The 15,868-nt window shown below is 41.4% G+C and overlaps 1 protein-coding gene across 1 annotated transcript; it reads right to left on the bottom strand.

Moving 5' to 3' along the window:
• Positions 1–4,075: 4,075 nt before the first annotated feature.
• On the bottom strand, positions 4,076–4,779 carry LOC308240464 (iron-sulfur cluster assembly 1 homolog, mitochondrial-like; the record flags this gene model as incomplete). The annotated part of the gene is made up of 1 exon (XM_080653513.1): positions 4,076–4,779. One exon carries the CDS (start codon positions 4,777–4,779, stop codon positions 4,201–4,203), a length of 579 nt encoding a protein of 192 aa, XP_080509639.1. The 3' UTR covers positions 4,076–4,200.
• Between the last annotated feature and the right edge of the window lie 11,089 nt (positions 4,780–15,868).

The following is a 15,868-nucleotide window of genomic DNA, read 5'->3' as shown; positions in this document are numbered from 1 at the left end:
CTTCTGTTGCCCAAGTGTTGGAAAGTGCAGGCTTCAGGAAAAGGGTGGTGGTAGATAGAAATAAAATACAGGATGTCCAGTTAAAACTGAATTTCAGATAACCAATTAATTTTTAAATATAAGTATAACCCAGATATTGTATGAAACACACTTATGTCAAATAATTTGTTCTTTTTTTTACCTAAAATTCAAATTTTATTGGGTGCTTTTTAAAAATATGTATTTTTATTGATTTCAGAGATGAAGGGAGAGAGAGAGAGAGAGAGAGAGAGAGAGAGAGAGAGAGAGAGAGAGAGAGAGAAACAACAGTGATGAGAAAGAATCATTGATTGGCTGCTTCCTGCAAGCCCCACACTGGGGATCGAGCCCGCAACCCCGGCATGTACTTTTTTTTTTTTATCACAAAGAGGCCACATTTTTTTTTATTAAGGTATTATATGTGTACATATCTTACCATTGCCCCCCCATCCAACTCCCATACATGCCCTCACCCCCCAATGTTTTGCATCCATTGGTTACTCTTATATGCATGCATATAAGTCCTTCAGTTGATCTGAGGCCACATTTTTTATTGACAACTCAAATCACTACATACATTCAGTATTGCACAAATTATAAGTGGGTTGACAATTATATTAATACAAACTCATGAGCATAAAGCAACTGCTCTAAGTTTTGGTGCAATTTGTGACAGGTACTTTATTTTATTTTATTTTATTTTTGGCTTTTATTTTTTATTTTATTTTTTTTAATAAATCTTTATTCAGATTATTACAATTGTTTCTCCTTTTTCCCCCCATAGCTCCTCTCCACCCGGTTCCCACCCCACCTTCTGCCCTTACCTCCCCCGCACTGTCCTCATCCATAGGTTATGATTTTTGTCCAGTCTCTTCCTGAACCCCCCATACCCCTTTCCCCCTGAGAATTATCAGTCCACTCCCTTTCTAAGCCCCTGATTCTATTATATTCACCAGATTATTCTGTTCAACAGGTTTTTAATTCACTTGATTTTTAGGTTCACTTGTTGATAGATATGTATTTGTTGTTCATAATTTTTATCTTTACTTTTTTCTTCTTCCTCTTCTTTAAGAATACCTTTCAGCATTTCATATAAAACTGATTTGGTGGTGATGAACTCCTTTAGCTTTTTCTTATCTGTGAAGCTCTTTATCTGCCCTTCAATTCTGAATGATAGCTTTGCTGGGTAGAGTAATCTTGGTTGTAGGTTCTTGCTATTCATCACTTTGAAAATTTCTTGCCACTCCCGTCTGGCCTGCATAGTTTCTGTTGAGAAATCAGCTGACAGTCGTATGGGTGCTCCCTTGTAGGTAATTAACTGTTTTTCTCTTGCTGCTTTTAATATTCTCTCTTTGTCTTTTGCTCTTGGTATTTTAATTATGATGTGTCTTGGTGTGGTCCTCTTTGGGTTCCTTTTGTTTGGGGTTCTGTGAGCTTCCTGGACTTGTAAGTCTATTTCTTTCACCAGGTGGGGGAAGTTTTCGGTCATTATTTCTTCAAATAGGTTTTCAGTATCTTGCTCTCTCTCTTCTTCTGGCACCCCCATAATTCTGATGTTGGTATGCTTGAAGTTGTCCCAGAGTCTTCTTACACTATCTTCAACTTTTTGGATTTTTTCTTTTTCTTTTTGATTTTTCGGTTGAGTGATTTTTGCTTCTTTGTATTTCAATTCTTTGACTTGATTCTTGTGTTCCTCTAGTCTGTTTTTGGGTCTCTGTATAATATTTTTTATTTCAGTCAGTGTATGTTTAATTTCTAGTTGGTCCTTTTTTATATCTTCAAGGGTCTCATTATATTTATCGGCCTTCTCTAGGATATTCTTGAAAAGTCTTATAACCTTGGTTTTGAATTCTATATCCAGTCGTTTGTTTTCCTCCATTTCTTTCGTTTGTGATCTGTTTCTTTGACGCCACATTTTCACTGCTTCCCTGAGTTGGTAGGGTAGATTTGTGTGCTAGGTTTCCTATATGGCCCAGTGGGTCGGCCTCCCCAGTTAACCTGAGGTGGACACTCTTGGTGCACCCCTTTGTGGACTGTGTGTACAGCCTTGTTGTAATTAAGTCTTGATTGTTGTTGGTATCACTGGGAGGAATTGACCTCCAGGCCAGTTGGCTGTAAGGATCAGCTGTGTCTATGCTGGGAGAAGTTCGGTGCTGGAGACAGCCTTATAGGATTAGACTTGCCAAATTGCAATAGCCTCTGTGCTCAGCTTGGATGGGGTGGAGACTCAGGGCAGAGCAGACAGTCTTGGCTTCCAGTCAGCCTTGCCCTTGCGCGCACGCACGCGCCTTCAGACCTCTGCCTTCCCCGGCTCCCGAGTCTCCGCCCGAGAGTCCAGATTCCCCCCATAAGAGCGTGGGTCCCCAGGGGCTCGCCTGGAACTGGGGTTCAGTGCAGTCAGAAGTGGGGTTCAGTGCTGTCGGGGGCTTCCTTCCCCCTTCCGCCAGAGAAAGTCAGCCAGGCTTTCAGCTGCCCTTCCTCTCTGCGTGCACAAAGACCATTTGCCGTACCTCCAATTCTCTGTGAGCTTTTCTCTTTCCTTCTAGTTGTAGAATTTTCACTCAGCCAGCTTTCCTGTGTTTCTGGATGGTGTCCGTTCTGTCTTTTAGTTGTAGTTTTGAAATTGTTGTGCGAGGCAGCAGTTTAGGTGCTTACCTATGCCACCATCTTGGTTTCTCCTGTGACAGGTACTTTAGTAAATATGACAAACATCAAGGAACTTAGCTACTTCAATTCATAAGACTTAGCTTTCAAAAAAAGCATATGGCATCTCATAAAACAATATGTCAAGCTCAGGAAAATTAAGAATTAAATTGCAAAAGGAACACTGTTAAAGAGAAAAATTGGTGACAAAAATGTTGGGTTAAAATATTAAGATTTAAAAATTTTAGCACTTGGACTTAGGATCCAGAAAATATATGCATCCTGGGAACTTTAGGAGACCCCTGTGCTCTGCTACACTCACTACATTCCAAAAGGGTGCTCTGGGTTATTACGTCTTCCCTGCAGGTATAAATCACTGCTTCATACTTCGAAAGAAGCAACATGGCCATTCACATAGAGGGGTTTACAAATAAGATACTTTCACTCAAAATAAAAATATGATCTCCATCAAATTACACAGAAATCTTATCGAAACGTCAATCGGCTAGGAAGCCAGATCGCCCATTTACCTTTGCTGCCTGCCTCGGCGCTCCAGGCTGGCCTGTCACCTGCATGGAAGGGGAGATGTGAGTAGTCCCCGCTCTGTATGTGCAGGTGGGCACAAACCCTCCTCCTTCCCTGGGGTTTTGCTTCCTAAGGAATATAATTGAGGGGGTGGGCTAGATGGCTTGTAGGAGACCTTTCAAATAAAAGAATCTAAGTCAGCTTGAGATCCCACCTTCAGCAGATGTTGAGAGTTGCAAAGAAAATGGATGAAAAATGGTGGGTGAAGTATTTCTTACCTTTTTTTTTTAAATATATTTTATTGATATTTTACAGAGAGGAAGGGAGAGGGATAGAGAGCTAGAAACATCGATGAGAGAGAAACATCGATCAGCTGCCTCCTGCACACCTCCCACTGGGGATGTGCCAGCAACCAAGGTACGTGCCCTTGACCGGAATCGAACCCGGGACCCTTCAGTCCACAGGCCGACGCTCTATCCACTGAGCCAAACCGGTTTCGGCTATTTCTTACCTTTTGATGCCATCACTCAAAACCATTCTGCACTGTATTTCAAGGAAATCTTTGACAATTTCATCTAATGGCTGATGCTGCTAAATGGTAAGGAAATGAGGCATCTGACAATGAAATTTTGGATAAAAATGTAGAAGGGCTGAGCCAAGTTTGGATAGAAAAGCAATGGACTACCATGTCAACCTAGCAGTCAGGACTTTCTGCCTCTGAATTTTAAGAACCATCAACCTGGCCTAGAGATGCACATTCAAGCCATTCAACGGAGATCCAGAGGGAACACCTATTAAGAATGTGTTTCCCAAAATCCACCCAGGCTGGCACCTTCCGTAAAACTGGTTCTAACAGAAAGGATGCAAGAGAATTAAGTACAGGGCAGGATTTATTTTTCTTTACAGATCAGAAAAATGACCCAAAGTGAGTGATGGCTTCTCATATTCTGTCCCCTAAAAAGAAGACAAATACCACTTCTGAAATCTAACACACTGCTTCATTTTCAAAATGCATCAGTTTATTTTCCTCATAAGGCAGCCATGCATTGTCAGCCTTAAGCATGTGACAGTCACAATTTCTTCCACAGCTTTCCTGGAACTTATAGCCAGAGCAGTCCTGAGGAGCCAAATATTAAAGCTTTCTCCACAGCCACATGTTCCTTTGATGTTGGGGTTATTGAACACAAACTCACTGGATAATTTGTCCTCAACATAGTCCATTTCTGTTCCTAAAAGTGTTAGCTGTGCTTTCTTTTCGATGAACACTCTGACTCCATCTTGAACAACTTCTTCATCAGAATCTCCTTTTGTCTTTGTATATTCTAGAGTATAAGAAAGGCCATTACAACCCCTGGTTTGGACACCAACTTTCACGCCTACATGTTCAGGCTTATCTTTAAGAAGTTGTTTTATCTTGTTTGCTGCTGAAGGTGTCAGGGTGAGGGCGGCCCGGGTGGCCTGCAGCTTCCTCTTGCTCACAGCCCGGACAGTGGCCCGGACTAACGAAGCCGACATCCTGGCCGTCCCAATGCCCTGATGTCTTGGGCCGCCGCTCAGATGCCTCAGCCTCTCTCCATGGACATAGTGGCGCATTCCGGCATGTACTCTTGACTGAAATTGAACACAGGACCTTTCAGTCCTCAGGCCAACACTCTATCCACTAAGCCAAACCAGCTAGGGCTAATTGGGTGGTTTTTGTTGTTAAATCTGGCAACCCTAGTGAGAGGAAAAAACCTGCCTTGTGATACAAGCATTTTTTAAATACTGTTCATCTAAAATTTATCAGATTTTAGATGGACTTCCAATTTACAAAAGGGAAAAAAATAACTGATTAAATTAAGATTAGACAGAAAATCAGTCCTAGGGCTGAAAATTTAAGTTTTCAAGTTCTCCAACACATGATCTAATTCAGTGATCTTTTCATCAATAGTTTATTGCCTAGAAAGAAGCAGGATTAGAATTATCTCAAAAGCATATAGTCCCATGAAATGTAAAATTTAAAAACAATCTAAAGGCAATGACTTAAAGTTTTAATTTTCTTCAGACCATGGGCATGACATTATTTTGTCTCTAAGATAGTGTCTCTCAAAGTGTGGTCCCTGAACTACCTATATCAGAATCATCTGGGAAGTAGTATATAAATTCAGAAAGTGAAGATAATTGATCCTTTTAAGGATTGAGCCTATGGATTTTGTCTCACTGGCACCACAATCACTTTCTTCTTAATCTCCAGAGCCTTTAGTTCCAATAATAGCTTTTATCTGGAGGATCTCAATGGCAGAAGGCTTGTTGGTTATTTTTAAGATTTTGTTTTCTCCATTTCACATTATGAAAGTAAAATTGTTACAAGGTAGAATTATTAAAAAGCAAAAGTAGCCCTGGCTGGTATAGCTCAGTAGTAAGAGCATCAGCCCTTGAACCAAAGGGTTTTGGATTTGATTCCCTGTCAAGGACAATCAGGTTTGATCCCTTGCCCTGGTCGGGCGCTTGCAGGAGGCAAAGGTCTGTTTCCCTCTCTCTCTTTCTGTCTCCCCCTCCCTTCTTCCCTTCCATTCTCTCTAAAAATCAGTGTGTGTGTGTGGGGGGGGGTAGCAAAAATGAAGAGGAATTTATACCTTTCCCAACACACCAAATGAAGGAATCCAAAAGAACTATTAATGTAAGAGAATGGATGATTGACCTGGCCTATATTATACCAAATTTAAATTTATCTTGGAAGCAGAAGTCTCTATCACCTTTGTCTTGCCTTGGTGCCTAGCCATCCCATAAAATTTACTCTTTACTTTTCCTGGTCCTGACTCCAAAAGAACTAACCATATCTTAATAATATAATACAGAGCCACAGTGTAATTGCCCCAGATCAATAGTATACCCCAGTGGTCGGCAAACTGCCGCTCGCCAGCCACATGCGGATCGCGAGCCGCAGTTTGCCGCTCTGTTGACTAATGAGTTTGCCGACCACTGCGTAAGGCATTACCCTTACCCAGAAGTTTTGACTTCAGGTTAAAGACATTATACAGGGATCCTCAAACTTTTTAAACAGGGGGCCAGTTCACTGTCCCTCAGACTGTTGGAGGGCCGGACTATAGTTTAAAAAAAACACTATGAACAAATTCCTATGCGCACTGCCGGCCCGGGACGAGTCGGCTGCTAAGCAAGACAGGCAGCGGCACCCGGCGGGCCAGATAAATGTCCTCGGTGGGCCGCATGTGGCCCGCGGGCCGTAGTTTGAGGACCCCTGTACGGTACATTATTAAAATGTTTTTTAAGTGTTTTTCCCTAAGGCAGTGGTTGTCAAACTCATTAGTCAACAGAGCGGCAAACCGCAGCTCACGAGCCGCATGTGGCTCTCGGGCCTCAGTTTGCCGACCACTGGTATACCCTATCAGATTCGAGAGAAGAATTTATTGTCAAAAATTAAAAAGAGCTCAGCCGGCGTGGCTCAATGGTTGATCATTGGCCTATGAACCAGGGTTATAGTTCGATTCCCGGTCAGGGCACATGACTGGGTTGCGGGCTCGATCCCCAATGTGGGGCATGCAGGAGGCAGCCGATCAGTGATTTACTCTCAACATTGATGTTTCTATCTCTTTTTCCCTCTCTCTTCCTCTCTGAAATCAATACAAAAATATTTTTTAAAAATTTAAAAAGAATGAGGTCAAGAAGCACAACTTGACTTTCAAAGCATCCCTAGGACATGTGTATAACCAGAATGACTATTTAAATTGAGGAATTACTATTATTATGTATTAGAGCAAAACAAGTGTGTTCAATCAACCTGTCATTTCACATTTATAGCCAACAGTCTCACATTCGGACAATTCCTTAATCACACACAAATAAAAATAACATAAATAGTTTGGTAATTTACCCCATGCTACTAAAATGCAAGTAACCTAAGATGGCTCGACTATGGTGATCTCATCTCATTTTATCACCAGGGACTCCATTCTTTTTAGTTATTCTTATGTGCTGCCAGTTGATACTTGCCTAAATATTTCCTTCATACTCAGAACATTATAGTTACTTTTTCAGGCTTCAAATATTTCCAACTAATTCTAGAAATTTGAGAGGCATGCCTGAAACTCTGACAGCTGTAGTTGAGACCAAAAATAGTCAGGCCTGCTCTAGGAGACACATTAAGCAAACAGAACTAGGAGTTTGAAGGTGACAGCTGAACAGGCATCAATAGCAAACTGCCAGGTGCTCAGTTGATCCAGAAATGGGAATAGGCAGATTATATCTCTAGAAATAGAACAGAAGATGCCAATAACTTATGGGATATACTTGATAGTATAAATCTTCCTTTCCATTTTCTGGTTGCTCCTCAGGAACCTTAAACTTGCTGTGAAAATTCATACGTTTAATGAATAATCTTTGACATTGACTTGTTCTGCTCCTGTTGTTTTCAAGTCACTTGGCTAGGCACTGTCTACAAAGAAGTTTATGATACAGTCTCTACTCACATGGCATTTTCACACCAGTTGGGGAAACAAAACAAGTATGGGAAAGTCCTGTCTTATGAGGGGTTAGATTCCTGGTGAGCAAAAATAATTTATAAACAAAATACCCCTCAAAAATTCCTTTGAAATGTGCTATATTGGAGATGGACATCATTTCTCAGTAAGTCCAACACAGGTTTGTTTTTATCTTTTCCTCCAAGATGATACCCAATCATTCTTTTTTAGTCAAGAACCAAGCCAGCTAGCTTGCATATAGGGACCATGTTGAATTTATAAAGCACATACAGAGATGGGAAAAATTAGGTTAATAATAATAAATAACATAATAACAAATAAATAATACAATAATAAGCTTCATTTTTACAACTGTAAACATGTGAGCATGAGAATCACACAGTGAGAGACCCACAGGAACAAATGCCATCTGAGGGAAAAGAAGATTGACATCTCCCAGTTTGAGTTAACTCCAGGGCAAAGCTTGAGTTAAATGGTGGATAAAATTGTCAACACAGTTTCAATTGCTTTCTTTTCCTCATTCCTTCTCCATTCTTCCCTCTCCCTTCCGCCCCCCCCCTCAAGCTTTCTTTCTATATATCGATGAATTCATATAAGAATGGTTTGATTATGATGTGCCTTTTCATACCCATGTACCAACTGTATGACTTACTAACTGTATTACTTTGGCCAAGCAAATCCGACTGAATATCCATTCCCTCATCTATAAAATGAGGATAATAATTGCATCTTCCTGATAGGACTATTCTGTTGATCAAATGCAATTAATGATGCTTATCAAATGCTTAGCCCAGTGCCTCATAACATAAAAGCCTTGTTAATGGTTAACTATTTTTATATATAACTGCTTTTATTTCATTTTTTTCAGGTTTATTGAGATACAGTTAACAAGTAAAATTGTAAGATATTTAAAGTATATACATCATGGTAATTTGATATATGTATATATTATGACAGTACTACCATCATCTAGTTAATTAACAAATCTATCATTTCAGATATTTATCTCTTTTTTGTAGAACATATAAGTTCTACTCTCTTAGCAAATTGTAATTGAATAATACAATGTTATCTATTATAGTCACTATGTTTTACATTAGCTCTTCAGACCTTATTCATCTTATAGCTAAAAGTTGATATCTTTTTACCTACCTTTCCCTATTTCCCTCACCTCTCAACCCATGGCCACCACTTTTCCACACTCTGTTTCTAAGAGTTTGACTTTTTAAAAAGATACCACATACAGTATTTGTCTTTCTCTATCTGGTTTATTTCACTTAGCTTAATGCCCTTAAGGTCCATCCATTTTGTCACAAATGGCAGGATTTCCTTCTTACTCATAGTCGAATAATATTCCATTATATATCACACTAGAGGCCAGATGCACAAAATTCGTGCAAGGGGCTCAGCCCTCGCAGCCCTGGCTGCCCTGGCCAGCCCTCACAGTCTCTGCCGGCCCTCACAGTCCCTCGCAGCCCCTTGTAGCCTCGGCCAGCCCTCACAGCCCTGGCTGGCCCTCTCAATCCCAGCTTCGTCTGGAAGGTCATCCAGAAGGTTGTACGGCTGTTCAGTCTAATTAGCATATTAGCTCTTTATTATATAGGATTTTCTTTATCCATTCATCCATCAAAGAAACTTAGGTTGTTTCTATATATTAGCTATTGTGAATAATGCTGCATAAACATGGGAATGCAGCTATATCTTTGATATCCTGTTTTCATTTATATTGGATATATACCCAGGAGTGGAATCACTGGATCATATGGTAGTTATATTTATAATTTTTTGAGGAACTTCCATGCTATTTTCCATAGTGGTTGCACCAATTTACATTTCTACCAACAGTGCACAAGATTCCCTTTTCTTCACATCTTCACCAAAACTTATCTCTTAACTTCTTATGTCAGTCTTTCTGATAGGTATGAGGTGATATCTTATTGTGATTTTTAAAAATTTAAATTCGTTATTGTTTAAAGTATTACATATGTCTCCTTTTTCCCCCATTGACCTCTCCCCAGCCATTCCCCCCTGCAGCACATGCCCTCACCCCCCTACTGTCTGTGTCCATGGGTTATGCTTATATGCAAGCATACAAGTCCTTTGTCATTGTGATTTTTATTTTCATTTCCCTGATGATTAATGATGAGCATTTTTTCCCACACCTTTTGGGCCATTTGTATGTCTTCTTTGAAGAAATGTCTAGTCAGTTCCTCTGCCTATTTTTAATGAGATTATATCTTTCCCCCCTTCTTTCTTGGGTTGTATGAGTTCTTTATGTACTTTGCATATTAACACTTCATCATATATGATTTGCAAATATTTTTTTCCCATTCCATAGGTTGCCTTTTCAGTTTTTGATGGTTTTCTTTGCTGTGCAGAAGCTTTTTAGTTTGATGCAGTCCCACTTGTTTATTTTTGCTTTTGTTACCTTTGCTTTTGGTGTCAAATCCAAAATTTCATTGTCAAGACCAATATTAAGGAGCTTTTTTATATGTTGTCTTTTAGGAGTTTTAGGGTTTCTGGTATTATGCTCAACTAGAGGCCCAGTGCACAAAATTCGTGCACTGGGGGGGGGGGTGTCCCTCAGCCCAGCCTGCACCCTCTCCAATCTGGGACCCCTTGAAGGATGTCCAACTGCCCTATCACAATCCAGGACTGTTGGCTCCCAACTGCTCACCTGCCTGCCTTCCTGATTGCCCCTAACTGCTTCTGCCTGCCAGCCTGATCACCCCCTAACCACTCCCCTGCCAGCCTGATTGATACCTAACTGCTCCCCTGCCAGCCTGTTTTCCCCTAACTGCCCTCCCCTACAGGCCTGGTCCCCCCCCAACTGCTCTCCCCTGCAGGCCTGGGTACCCCCCCCAATTGCCCTCCCCTGCAGGCCTGGTCACCCCTAACTGCCCTCCCCTGCAGGCCTGGTCCCCCCCAACTGCTCTCCCCTGCAGGCCTGGGTCCCTCCCAGCTGCTCTCACCTGCAGGCCTGGTTGCCCCCAACTTACCTCCTCTGCCAGCTTGGTCACCCCTAACTGCCCTCCCCTGCAGGCTTGATCACCCCAACTGCCCTCCCTTGCAGGCCTGTTCCCTCCCAACTATCCTCCCCTGCTGGCCTGATTGCCCACAACTGCCCTCCCTTGCAGGCCTGGTCCTTCCCAACTGCCCTCCCTTGCTGGCCATCTTATGGTGGCCATCTTGTGTCCACATGGGGGCAGGATCTTTGACCACATGGGGGAAGCCATCTTGTGTGTTGGAGTGATGGTCAATCTGCATATTACTCTTTTATTAGATAGGATAGAGGCCTGGTGCATGGGTGGGGGCCAGCTGGTTTGCCCTGAAGGGTGTCCCAGATCAGGGTGGGGGTTCCCTTGGGGCATGGGGTGGCTTGGGCGAGGGGCCTGTGGTGGTTTGCAGGCCGGCCACACCCCCTGGTGACCCAAGCGGAGGCCCTGGTATCTGGGGTTTATTTATCTTCTACAATTGAAACTTTGTAGCCTGGAGCAGAGCCAAGCCTTCTGCTTGATCAGAGGTGGCAGCCATTTCTGTTGGGATTTATGTATCTTCTATAATTGAAACTTTGTACCCTTAAGCGGAGGCCTGAGCCAGCCAGGACTGCAGAAGCTTGGCTTCCTCCATCGCCAGGGGCAACCCTAGCCTCCTGCTCTTTCCAGCTCCATGGCTGCCGCCATTTCTGTTTGGATTTATGTATCTTCTATCATTTAAACTTTTTAGCCTTGAGTGGAGGCCTAGGCCGGCAAGGGCAGGCAGAAAGCTTGGTTTCCTTCATTGCCTGGGAAACCCAAGCCTCCCTCCTGCTCTCTGTGGCCGTAGCCATCTTGGTTGGGTTTATTTGCATATTCGCTCCTGATTGTCTGGTGGGCATGGCTTGTGGGTGTAGCAGAGGTATGGTCAATTTGCATATTTCTCTTTTATTAGATAGGATTCTTTAATTCATTTTGAGTAGTTTTTGTGTATGGTGTAATATAGTGATCGAGTTTCATTCTTTTGTATGTGGCTGTCCAGTTTTCTTAGCATCATTTACTGGAGAGACTATCCTTTCCTCATTGTGTATTCCTGTCTCCTTTGTCATAAATTAATTGACCATATATGGTTTGTTGACCATATATGGTTTATTTCTGGGCTCTCTATTCTGTTCCATTGATCTATATATCTGATTTTAAGCATATACCATACTCTTGATTACTATAGCTTTGTAATGTAGTTTGAAATCAGGAAGTGTGATGCATTAAGTTTTATGCTTTTTCTGAAGCTTTTATAGGGGGTACTATTTGGGGTCTTTGGTGATTCCATATGAATTTTATAATTGTTTTTTCTATTTTGGAAAATGCCATTAGAATTTTAATAGGGATTGCATTGAACCTGTAGATTGCTTTGGGTAGTATGAACCTTTGAAGAGTATTAACACTTGTAATCCATGAGCATAAAATATCTTTCCATTTAATTTGTGTCTTCTTCAATTTCTTCACCAATAACTTATAGTTTACAGTGTACAGGGCTTTCACTTCCTTGGTTAAATTTATTCTTACGTGTTTTATTCTTTTTGATGCAATTGTAAATGGGATTTTAAAATATTTCTCTTTTTGATGATTTTTTAGTGTATAGATATGCAACTGATTTTTATATATTGACTAGAGGCCCGGTGCATGAAATTCGTGCATGGGGGGTGTCCCTCAGCCCAGCCTCTACCCTCTCCAATCTGGGACCCCTCGAGGGATGTCCGACTGCCCGTTAAATGGGCAGTCGGACATCCCTCTTACAATGCAGGACTGCTGGCTCCCAACTGCTCGCCTGCCTGCCTTCCTGATTGCCCCTAACCACTTCTGCCTGCCAGCCTGATCACCCCCTAACCACTCCCCTGCCAGCCTGATTGATACCTAACTGTTCCCCTGCCAGCCTGTTTTCCCCTAACTGCCCTCCCCTGCAGGCCTGGTCACCCCTAACTGCCCTCCCCTGCAGGCTTGATCGCCCCCAACTGCCCTCCCTTGCTGGCCTGCTCCCTCCCAACTGCCCTCCCCTGCTGGCCATCTTGTGGTGGCCATCTTGTGTCCACCTGGGGGCAGGATCTTTGATCACATGGAGGCAGCCATCTTGTGTGTTGGAGTGATGGTCAATCTGCATATTACTCTTTTATTAGATAGGATAGAGGCCTGGTGCTTGGGTGGGGGCCAGCTGGTTTGCCCTGAAGGGTGTCCTGGATCAGGGTGGGGGTTCCCTTGGAGCCTGGGGTGGCCTGGGCGAGGGGCCTGTGGTGGTTTGCAGGCCGGCCACGCCCCCCAGCGACCCAAGCAGAGGCCCTGGTATCTGGGGTTTATTTATCTTCTACAATTGAAACTTTGTAGCCTGGAGCAGAGCCAAGCCTTCTGCTTGCTCCTTGGCAGCAGCCATTTCTATTGGGATTTATGTATCTTCTATAATTGAAACTTTGTAGCCTTAAGCGAGGCCTGGGCCAGCCAGGGTGTGCGGAAAGCTTGGCTTCCTCCATCGCCAGGGGCAACCCTAGCCTCCTGCTCTTTCCAGGTCCTTGGCTGCTGCCATTTCTGTTTGGGTTTATGTATCTTCTATCATTGAAACTTTTTAGCCTTGAGTGGAGGCCTAGGCCGGCAAGGGCAGGCGGAAAGCTTGGTTTCCTTCATTGCCGGAGAAACCCAAGCCTCCCTCCTGCTCTCTGTGGCCGTAGCCATCTTGGTTGGGTTTATTTGCATATTCGCTCCTGATTGGTTGGTGGGCCTGGCTTGTGGTGTAGCGGAGTGATGGTTAATTTGCATATTACTCTTTTATTAGATAGGATTTTGTATCCTGTATCTTTACTGAATTTGTTTATTAGTTCTAACAGTTTTTTGGTGGGGTCTTTGGGCTTTTCTGTGTATAATATGTTATTTGCAAATAGAGACAGTTTAACTTCCTTCTTTCTGATTTGGATGTCATTTATTTCTTTCACTTGCCTAATTCCTCTGGTTAGAACGTACACTACTATGTTGAATAGAAGTGGAGAGGGTAGGCATGCTTCTTTTCCTCATGATCTTAGAGGGCAAACTTTTAGCTTGTTATCATTGACTATGATGCTAGTTCTGGGATTATCATGTATGGCCTCTATTATGGCTAGGTACATTCCCTCTATACCCAGTTATTTCAGAGTTTTTATCATGAGTGAAAATTGAGTTTTTTCAAAAGCTTTTTCTGCATCTATTGAGATGATCATATAATTTTTATTTTTCATTTTGCTAATGTGGTATATCACATTAATTTGTGGATGTTAAAACATCCTTGCATTCCTGTAATAAACCCTACTTGATCATGGAATATGATACTTCTAATGCATTGTTAAATTCAGTTTGCTAATTTTTTGAGGATTTTTCTATCAATGTTCATTGGGGATATTGGCCTGTAATTTTTTTTTATCTTCAGTGTCTTTGTCTGATTTTGGTATCAGGGTAATTATGGCCTTATAAAATGAGTTTAAAAGTGTTATGACTTCTTCTGTTTTTTGGAAAAGTTTGAGAAGAATTGATATTAATTATTCTTTAAATGTTTGCTAGAATTCACCAGTGATACCATCTGGTTTTCTTTGTTGGGAGGTTTTTGGATACTGATTTGATCTTTTTACTAGTCATTAATCTGATCACATTTTCTATTTCTTTATGGTTCAGTCTTGGTAAGTTGTATGATTCTAGGAATTTATCCATTTTTTTCTATGTGTCCAATTTGATGGCATAGTTCACAGTAGTCTCTTAAGATCCTTTGAATTTCTGTGGTATCACTTGTAGTGTCTCTTCTTTCATTTATAATTTTATTTGTTTGTTTTATCTTTTTTCTTGGTAATTCTAGCTAAAAATTTGTCTATTTTCTTTATCTTTATAAAAACAGCTCTTAGTTTCGTAGATCCTTTCTATTGTCTTTTTAGTTTCTATTTCAGGTCTGATCTTTGTTATTTTCTTTTTTCTTCTAACTTTGCAGATAGTTTGTGCTTCTTTTTCTAGTTCTTTGAGTTGTAAAGTTAGGTTGTTTACTACAGATTTTTCTTTTATTTTAATTCTTTTTTAAAATTTTATTTTATTGTTTAAAGTATTACATATAGTAGTACATATATCTCCTTTTTTTTCATAGACCTTCCCCCAGCCTCCCCTACCCCCTTTCACATGCCCTCATCCCAACCCCCGCACCAGTGTCTTGTGTCCATTGGGTGTGTTCATATGCATGCATAAAAGTCCTTTGGTTGATCTCTTTCCCCCCTGCTCAACACTCCCCAGCCTTCCCGCTGTAATTTGACAGTCTGCTCAGTGCTTTACTGCCTCTGTATCTATCTTTTTGTTCATCAGGTTATAATGCTCTTTATTTTCCATAAATGAGTGAGATCATGTGGTATTTTTCTTTCATTGCCTGGCTTATTTCACTTAACATAATGCTCTCTATCTCCATCCATGATGCTGCAAATGGTAAGAATTCTTTCTTTTTTATAGCAGCGTAGTATTCCATCTGTAGATGTACCATAGTTTTCTAATCCACTCATCTGTTGATGGGCATTTAGGCTGTTTCCAAATCTTGGCTATGGTGAATTATGCTGCTATGAACATAGGGGTGCATATATCCTTTCTGATTGGTGTTTCTAGTTTCTTGGGATATATTCCTAGAAGTGGAATTACTTGGTCAAATGGGAGCTCCATTTTTAGTTTTTTTGAGGAAACTCCATACTGTTCTCTACAGTGGCTTCACCAGTCTGCATTCCCACCAGTAGTGCACCAGGGTTCCTTTTTCTCCACATCCTCGCCAGCACTTGACCTTGGTTGATTTGTTGATGATTACAATTCTGACAAGTGTGAGATGGTACTGCATTGTCGTTTTGATTTGCATCTCTCAGATGATTAGTGACTTTGAACATGTTTTCATATGCCTCTTGGCCTTCTTTCGAAAAGATTCTATTTAGGTCCGTTGCCCATTTTTTTATTGGATTATTTATCTTCCTTTAATTAAGTTGTATAAGTTCCCTGTAGATGTTGGAGATTAAACCTTTATCAGTGATAACATTTGCAAATATGTTCTCCCATGCAGTGGGCTATCTTGTTGTTTTGTTGATGGTTTCTTTTGCGGTGCAAAAGCTTTTTATTTTGATGTAGTCCCATTTGTTTATTTTCTCTTTAGCTTCCATTGCCCTAGGAACCGTATTGGTGAAGAAGTTCTTTCGGGATATGTCT

The sequence above is a fragment of the Plecotus auritus genome (assembly GCF_963455305.1).
Source record: "Plecotus auritus genome assembly, chromosome: X".
NCBI lineage: Eukaryota > Metazoa > Chordata > Mammalia > Chiroptera > Vespertilionidae > Plecotus > Plecotus auritus.
This window is presented reverse-complemented; position numbering and strand designations above follow the sequence as displayed.